The sequence below is a fragment of the Berghia stephanieae genome, chromosome 4, assembly GCF_034508935.2.
Source record: "Berghia stephanieae isolate SIO BIC M18660-M18661 chromosome 4, UCSD_Bste_1.3, whole genome shotgun sequence".
Classification (NCBI taxonomy): domain Eukaryota; kingdom Metazoa; phylum Mollusca; class Gastropoda; order Nudibranchia; family Aeolidiidae; genus Berghia; species Berghia stephanieae.
The window spans coordinates 87,766,799-87,776,502 of NC_088363.1; the positions used below are offsets into that span (position 1 = coordinate 87,766,799).

Below are 9,704 nucleotides of genomic sequence, written 5' to 3' on the forward strand. Positions count from 1 at the left end.
GCATATAAACTCAACTGAAGTCTGATATTTCTGGCTACAAATTCCATTTTCAGCATCTTAATCATCCCGACTTAATACCGTTTTGAGACGAGGGGTCACATTTGATTCCAATAGAAAATACTTATTTCATGATCTTTCAAATAAGATATTAGTCTATTTTCATTCCTTATGTATTTATGTAGTCATATAAAGTCAGTTTTAAAACAAGTGTTGATTTTCATTAAAATCATCGGGTTCAAGAATAGTTGTCACCTGACCGTTTCCAAAGCTGTATGGAAACAATATGAGGGAAAGTATAATAAAAAATAACTATCTTGTACAATTTGCAAAAGTGTCATCAAGCAGTGCTGATCGTGACAAAAAGTGAAAAAGTAGGAAAATGTTGAACGATTGCCTTTAAGCTCCATTTTTACCGCACTAAACCCACTTTTAGAGCAATTGAGATGATAGACTATCATTGATACTCTAGCTAACTTCTGGAGAGTGGGAAACTGCACCTGTGTGTTCCACCACACATCAACTCTCTCATTGCTAGCACATTGTTTCGAGAAAATGTAATTTTTAAAAGGAGGAAATTCCTCCTTTGGACTCCAAAATCGCGGATTTCCACGGATCCAAGGAAAACCATCAGCACTGATCAAGGGATGAAAAGTAAAAGAAAAAGATGTTTCTGATACTAACAACTTCATTCTCCCATTCTTGCATAAAGTGGAGTCATATATCTATTATCTTTTTCTTTCAATTTTTGCTGATCTCGCATGAAAGGTATGAAAGGTGACAAAATCAATTGTAGTTGGATTCACTAGTCTGATGTCACGTCGCCTAGCAACGGCGGCCATCGTGGTAAAAAATCGGTACTTTTTATTCTACATGCTGGCTAGAACTTTTCAGATGTCTTGTGATCAGAATGTATAAAAGTTAAAACATGATCATATTTATAATGTTTTTCTCCTCTGGATACACTTTTATGCTCGTCGGAGAAATATTTCATAAGGGAGTCCGCAATTGTTCCGATAGTTAAGAGCCAGTTACTAAGTTACCATGCGTCATTACGAGGGAAGTGACGACATGACTGTTGAAGCGTATTACACTCCAAAGATGAGGGAATATGAATCTATACCAAGCAAAACATCAAATTCGTCATCTTATAGTCAAAAGCAGACTGTAAAACAATTATATGACCATTCATATAAATTTACCACATTCATTCTCAGTTTTGAATTTATTCCACTATATATAGATAAATTAATAAACATATTAATTAATAATTAGATATATTATAAATAACTGCATTAACCCTCTCCTTACCAGCCCACACTTCACACCCACCCAACACAAAAACATACATTTCTTACTCAAACAGAATAGCAACAAGCACATTCTATACATTCAACAATATGAAATCTATTATAGAATGTCAAGTTTTTATAGCTATAGCAAAAAGAAATTAAATCTGGATGAGAAAAGTGAAGGTTGCATCGTAACGAATGTGACGATTTTCCAATAGGTGGTAAGGAGAGGGTTAAAGAGAGAAAAACCGGATTAAATCCATTTAACATAAATCAACGATTTTGTCATTGGTTTGACAGTCTTTGTGGATTAATCCTATTATCACATTCCCCCCCCCCCCCAACCTAGCTGACTCATTCTCTCGGTGGAGGCACCGGTGCCGGGATGGGCACTCTCCTAATCAGCAAAATCAGAGAAGAATACCCAGATAGGATGATGAACACTTTCTCTGTTGTCCCCAGTCCTAAGGTTGGTAAACCCTTTGAAAAATAATGGCAGCTTCTTAACAATAATCGGTAATGTACTACTACTACTACTACTACTACTACTACTACTACTACTGCTACTGCTACTACTACTACTACTACTACTACTACTACTACTACTACTACTACTACTACTACTACTACTAATACTACTACTACTGCTACTACTACTACTACTACTACTACTACTACTACTACTACTACTGCTACTACTACTACTACTACTCTACTGCTACTACTACTAACTACTACTACTAACTACTACTACTACTAACTACTACTACTACTACTACTACTACTAACTACTACTACTACTACTACTACTACTATTAAACCACTACTAAACTACTACTACTACTGCTACTACTAATACTACTACTACTACTACTACTACTACTACTACTAATACTAAACTACTACTTCCACTACTACTACTACTACTACTACTCATAGTACTACTACGACTACTACTACTACTACTACTACTACTACTACTACTAACTACTACTACTACTACTACTCTACTACTACTACTACTACTACTACTACTACTACTACTACTACTACTACTACTACTTCAATTTCGCATTATTATTTATAACAATAATGAAAGGATTAGGGATGATTAAGATTAAATATACCCCCCCCCCCTTTCTCTCTTTTTTCTCGCCCACCCCCTTCTCTGCCGCATTTATTACACCAACTAGATACCACGTTAAGGATTTTGTAACCAAATTTCTTCATTTGTTTATTGTTTGATATTGGTTGATTTGGTCTCGCAGTGATTTTGTATTCTGAGTAAACAATGTCTTGTTTTTTTTTAAGCGCCTAGAGATTTCGCCGAAATGTGCTATAGAAATATGATGGCGATGATGATGATGATGATGATGATGGTGCATCATCATCATCATTATTATTATTATTATTAATATTTTATTATTATTATTATTATTATTATTATTATTATTATTATTATTATTATTATCATTATTATTATTATTATTATTATTATTATTATTATTATTATTATTATTATTATTATTATTATTATTATTATTATTATTATTATTATTATTATTATTATTATTTTTATTATCATTTACAATGACAACTTAAACAGAAATCAAGTGACTGGCCTGGTCCACAGACATAATAAAAACATATTATAGGTGCTCTTCCATGTCGTTAAAATAAATCTATTTTCCAACGCAATCCCACCTCCAGGTATCTGACACAGTTGTAGAACCATACAATGCCACTCTGTCAGTACACCAGCTTGTTGAGAACACAGATGAAACGTTCTGCATTGACAACGAGGCTCTCTACGACATTTGCTTCCGGACATTGAAACTGACCACACCTACGTATGGTGACCTGAACCATCTCATTTCAGCCACAATGTCTGGTGTCACCACTTGCCTGCGATTCCCTGGTAAGGTTTTATATAGATAGAATGAAGTTGACGTTATTCGGATCTTTGTTATTGTTTTTTTGTCATCCACGTTTATGAGTAATTCTGACTAAACTGTATTAACCAGACGATAAACGTTCATGGTTACACAGAGTTGCGTGTGTTGGTCCGTTATACTCCGGGATGGCAATATTGTGAGCTTCTAAGCCAAGCGCATTCTATCTATAGAGAGGTTTTCACCAAAGTTCTCGCCAACACCCTTTAGGATAATCAATTATTCGATTTAATAATCCCTAATGACAGCTTATTTTACATCTCAAATGGGTTTGCGTATGAAAAAAAAAAATGCGCTCATAAAAAAAAAACCCAACAAAATCACAACGAAAAGTCTCCTCCCTCTTATTTTCCCCTTTTTAGTCTTTTTAAATTCAATTTTGAAGATTGCACAGATCACAGTATTGTTCTTTCATTGGAGATGTGAGATCAATCCACTGTCACTGTCTTAATGTTGATGGTATGAACGAGTACGAGGGGACATTCACTCTTGAGTGGTAAATGTGCGGCTATGTGGTCTTGTGGGATGACACTCGCTTTCGGATAGGAAGGTCCAGGGTTCGAGCCTCGCGCTCGGCGCATAGTTGAGTCCTTGGAGAAGGCTCTTTACTCACATTCTCTCAACCGTACTCAGGTGTAAAATGAGTACCTGGCCGTTAACACGTTGTCTGTGTCCGAAACATTGTAATATCGCCTAACAGGCGTCATCTCCCGTACTACATGTTAAATGTTACTGTTGACCAGGGATCCCTTGTAAAGCGCTTTGAGCACATTCAGTGGATATTGCTCTACATAAAGCTCAATTTTTATTTTGTAAATCATTAACTTGGATGACTTCCATTTATCTTAATCATCGTTTGATTTATCGGGCCCTGGCAAACAGTTTTTTTTTTGGCCCTGATAAGAATACAGCTTGTCTCTTGGTTATAATCCTATAATATTGTCTGCGTGGTCCTCTGGATTGAAATATCCAAAGCATTTCCCGCTCAGTTTAAAGTAGACAAAGTTTCCATAATATTACATAAATAAACGGACTGAACGACACTTGAGCTATCTAATGCTGGAGTTACAGGGACCGCTCATAAGCTATGTCAGAGAGAGAGAGAGAGAGAGAGAGAGAGAGAGAGAAAGAGAGAGAGAGAGAGAGAGAGAGAGAGAGAGAGAGAGAGAGAGAGAAAGAGAGAGAGAGAGAGAGAGAGAGAGAGAGAGAGAGAGAGAATCAATTCATAAATATATGTCGGAGTTTCAAATTATATCGTTGACACTATGCATCATTTATTTATTTTTTTTTATCATCATTATCATCCTCCTCCCCATCATCATCATCATCATCATCATCATCATCATCATCATCATCATCCTCCTCCTCCCCCTTCTCCTCCTTCTCCTCCTCCTCCTCCTCCTCCTCCTCCTCCTCCTCATCATCATCATCATCATCATCATCCTCATCATTAAGACCTTAGATAGACAAACAATATTATTGTTATAATTTTATTGAATTCCTTTTCAGGTCAGTTGAATGCTGATCTCAGAAAAATTGCCGTCAATATGGTTCCCTTCCCACGTCTTCACTTCTTTATGCCCGGCTTCGCTCCCCTCACTTCACGTGGCAGCCAACAGTACAGGTATTATTCTCCCCTTGTTTTAATTTAACTACTAGTTCCAACTTTAGTGTGATATCTACTAGTATAAACTCGTTTATACTCATGTAATAGTAGCGTATGGCTACACCTCCAAATTTATTTCGTCAACCCAGCTTCTAAAGTCTTCCTCCGCCCTAAGGACGGTTTTGTAACCACCTTCAAGTTTAGTGACTGGGCAGTGGAGGACGATGTGATCGCTGGTCTCTGGGGCTGCCTGACGTTTCTGGCAGGTATCACTGTTTCGAAGTTTCCATCTGCACATTATACTCATAGCCATCTTTCAATACGAATCTCCAGCTGAATTACAATTGTGCCTTAATACGCTTCAACAGTCGTAACGTTACTTCCTCATAATGACGCATGGTAACTTAGTAACTGGCTCTAAACTATCGGAACAATGGCAGACTCCCTTATGAAATATTTCTCCGACGAGCATAAAAGCGTATCCAGAGGGAAAAAAACCCCATAAATATGTTTTGACTTTTACATATTCTGATCACAAGACATATGAAAAGTTCTAGCCAGTATGAAGAATAAAAAGTACCGATTTTCTTTGTTTAGAACCACTATGGCCGCCGTTGCTGGGCGACGTGACATCAGACTATTGAATCCAATTATGGATGGGATTGAACGGTATCATGATACAACGCCTGTTATAAAATATTTTGGACAATATTTAGGATCTTGAAGGCCATTTTTACCGACTGACAAACATGCAAAGAAGATGGCTATGATCAAATACCATGGGAAAATGAAAATGTTGCAGCTTGAAGTTCGAAGAAATAAACAACAATGGGAAATGAAATGGAAATTTCAATTTATTTTTAAAAAGTCAAGATAAACAAATAACATGGGTTTTGTTTATTCACCTTACCAACACCATTCTCACATCTCTCATAATTTGTCTTTAGTGTTTCATTAATCGTGTTTTTTTATAAAAAGAAAACCCGAAACGTCCACATTATCTGTCTTCGTTGAATAAATCGAAGCTTCCATTTCATTTCGGTGGTTATAATTCAACAACCCAATATAGGGAATGAGATTAGGAGAAGAGTAGCGTCCCTTGATTGGACGTCACCGGCGGAGAAGTTATTAGAGAGAGAACGTCATTTTGGTTTTGCGCATGCGTCTCTCGTCCTCGCTTCCGGTGAAAGAGGCATGAGACACTTCACCGAAAGCGAGGACGAGAGAGACGCATGCGCAAAACCAAAATGACGTTCTCTCTGTAAGATGACGTCCAATCAAGGGACGCTACTCTTCCGCTAATCTCATTCCCTATAAAAACAACGAAAATCGACTTACGAGAGAAAAGAGACAATTAATAACATAATTATAAAAACAACAATGATATAACTCTCATTCCCCCCCCCCCCCCCAGGGCCTTAACTGTCCCCGAGTTGACCCAACAAATGTTTGATGCCAAGAACATGATGGCCGCCTGTGACCCACGTCATGGCAGGTACCTCACAGCCTGTGCTCTCTTTAGAGGAAGAATGTCCATGAAAGGTAATAATATAACATTTAAAACTGGCTATTTTAAACATTTCATTAGCATATTAAAGTAAGAATAAAGCATGAAAAAATCACGCACACCCAACAAAGTGAGAACCCACCCCCCCCCCCCCCCCCCCCCCAAAAAAAACAAAACAAAAAAAAACAAACAAAAGAAACAAAAAACAAAATACAAAAAAACAAAAACAAACTCAAAACAAACAACAACAACAACAAAAAAAAAACAAAAAAAAAAAAATAAATAAAAACAAAAATAAAAAACAACAACCCCCCCCCCCCAAAAAAAAAAACCCCAAAAAACAGCCCAACAAACAAATACCAAAAACAAAAAAAAACAAACAACAAATACAAAAACAAACAAACAAAACAAAAAAATCCAACAAAACAACAAACAGAAGTAAGCACACCATTCAGCCAAATAAACGCAAGCAAAAACAAAAAGGACACGACAAAGCAAAGCCACAACTGCTTTCTGTTTCTGTGCGAAAAAAATGAATAAAGGTGATATCTGTCTGTAGAGAGGTTGATTGACAGACCGCCGCGTCTTTCACTGCGAAAATGAAAGATACGATACAAAACTGCTTTCAGATTTTAAAATGAGAACATATTATGACAAGGGAGATAATTAATGTCAACACTTTGACAGCAATTCATTAACAATGATTCTTTCCCATTTATGATTGAAAACCAGACCTTGGACACTGTTCAAAAAAATGATTTCCTTTTTTTTTTAGGGTACTGCCATTATAACGCTCAACCTTTAGGGAAGCAATGTGCTTTCTCCATCTGACACCTTCTTTATCCGTTATAGATAGTGTGCGTTTGGCTAAAAAGCTCACAACATTGCCATCCGGAAGTATAACGGACCAACGCACAAAACTATGTGTAAACTTAAACGTGTATTGCCTGGTTAATACAATTTAGTGAGAATTACTCATAAACGCGGATGGCAAGAAACGATAACAACGACCCGAATGACGCCAACTTCATTCTATCTATACATAAAAAGAGATAAACTGTGCGTATGATTCGATATATAGTAGTTACCAACAACATCCATTGCAAACCAAGATAATCCCTTCTCCTTTATTTTCTGTCTTAACTGTAGTTCAAAAATACTTCCCGAAGCTTTAAACCAAAAGTAAGATAAAAATAAGAATATTTTAAGCTCCAATAAATAACTTAAGACAAGAAATCATCATTGAGCTTTCGATTTCCTTAACCCTCTCCTAACCAATCATTTCCCAGTATTTTCCCAAAATGGCAGAACAATTGCTTTTTTAAAACTCAAAACAAGGTCTCTACAAAACAACGTTATGTTCTTATTAATTAAACAAAGATCATTCTTCAAAGTTTGTGATGTACAAAATAAATCTGAATAAGAAAACTGTATTGTGTCGTAACAAATGTGACGATTTTGCTGCAGATGATAAGGAGAGGGTTCACTGAACTTAGGATATTACGTATAAAAGAACTAGAACAAATAGATTATATTATTTCGACTATAGATACATAAATACAAACCTGAATTTAAATACTATTTCATATTTCATTTATCGTTTTCCTTTTATTTACGTCCACCCTTCTCCCCATCCAGAGGTAGACGAACAGATGCTGAACGTCCAAAACAAGAATTCATCTTACTTCGTTGAGTGGATCCCCAACAACGTGAAAACCGCGGTGTGTGACATCCCCCCAAGAGGACTCAAGATGGCTGCCACGTTCATTGGCAACACAACTGCTATTCAAGAGCTCTTCAAACGTGTCTCAGAACAATTCACTGGTTAGTAAATATTATAAATGGGTTTATCCCTATTTAAATCATCATGTATACTCAACTGTATCAGAACCCTGCCCCTCCGCCCCCCCCCCCCGTCTATTTCTTTTCAGAAATTTTACGCACGGTCTCGTATCTCCCTCGCCCCCCCCCCCCTCCCTCCCTTCTATTAAATTTTAGCTCACATAATGTGCCGGTGAAACTTCACCAAAAAGAAAAAAAGAAGAGGAAAAAAAGACCCCTTTCCCCTCCCTCTCTCTCCCTCTCTCTCTCTCTCTCCCCCCCCCCCCCCCTCTCTCTCCCCCCCCCCCCCCCCCAATGAAGAGGTGCTATCGAAATAAAAAAGAAATGCAATACATTTCATAAATATATGGATTGGTCAAATTGCGCACCCCCCGTTCTATTAAAATCCCATTCCCTCTTCTATTTGATACAGAAAAGGGGAATGTGTTTGTCTCAAATTGTGTCCCTTAGTTTGTCCAGTAATATAGTGACCACAGTGATGGGGACAGCCCATATTATTCTAAACACAATTCTCAGAGCTTGATAATTTCTACGACTCGACAAAACTCACATTACAAAACTGTTAGATAATTATAAGGCTAAATGCACTCTCCGTCAAATCTGGACAGACCAAGCAACCTAATCACTACTGGCTGGACAGAGTCGTAAAATAAAATCACTACTAATACTAATAAATCATATGAAAACGATAACGATCTCTTTGCTTGTGAGTCTCGGGCGCTTGATAAATTGAGTTTTTAGGTTTCTCAATCTAGAAACAAGTGAAAACACGTCATATTAAAAGAAGGAAATAAACAATACAAACAAACACAAAATACAAGGCCCATACCGTTTTGCAGTATTCTTCTTCTTCAAGTACCAAGTCTGTGCCAGACATCGGTGATCATGGTACGCTATTCATCTTTCTGATCAGATAACCTCAGAAAACTAATATTACTCTTCTCTTTCTTTGTCACCCAGCTTTTCAAACTATTCAAATATGTTTTTCTTGGTCTACCTTTACTCTTTTAACCTTCTATCTTTCCCGTGAGAGCTAGATGTTCAATACATTTATGTCGATTTAGGTGCCCTAAAAATTGCATTTGTCTTTTTCTTATTGTACTAATTAATAACCTTTTTTTTTAGGTTCAGCTCGCTCTAATACTTCTTCATTAGTTTTCTTCTCTCTCCATGAGATTCTTAACATCCTTCTAAGAAACCACATTTCTGCTGCCTCCAGTTTCTTTCTAATGTTTTCTGTAATTTGCAGTATAGTCAATTATTATTCAATAGAAAAACGATACAAAATGACCACAACATTTAAGTACGTGACTGAATGGAAGCCACGTAATATTTTGGCATAAAGCCACGGATCCCTAGACTGTTCAATACAAGACAATATTACAATATTTAACCAGTCGACTCTAGTACTCGCTGGATCATTATTGGCACGGCCGTGAAGTGGACTCCTCTCAGGGGATATTAAGTATTCGCACGATCTATGCGTTTCATGCATTTATCTTTTTCCT

At 36.9% G+C, this 9,704-nt stretch overlaps 1 protein-coding gene across 1 annotated transcript in view; it reads left to right on the forward strand.

The window, feature by feature from the left end:
- LOC144971486 (tubulin beta chain-like) overlaps positions 1–9,704 on the forward strand; it is a 38,685-nt gene that overhangs the window by 26,295 nt on the left and 2,686 nt on the right. The window contains exons 5-9 of the mRNA XM_078912447.1: positions 1,639–1,758; positions 3,000–3,207; positions 4,751–4,865; positions 6,262–6,389; positions 7,993–8,178. Of these exons, the coding sequence (XP_078768573.1) occupies positions 1,639–1,758; positions 3,000–3,207; positions 4,751–4,865; positions 6,262–6,389; positions 7,993–8,178 (757 nt within the window). The remainder of the gene's footprint in view (positions 1–1,638; positions 1,759–2,999; positions 3,208–4,750; positions 4,866–6,261; positions 6,390–7,992; positions 8,179–9,704) is intronic.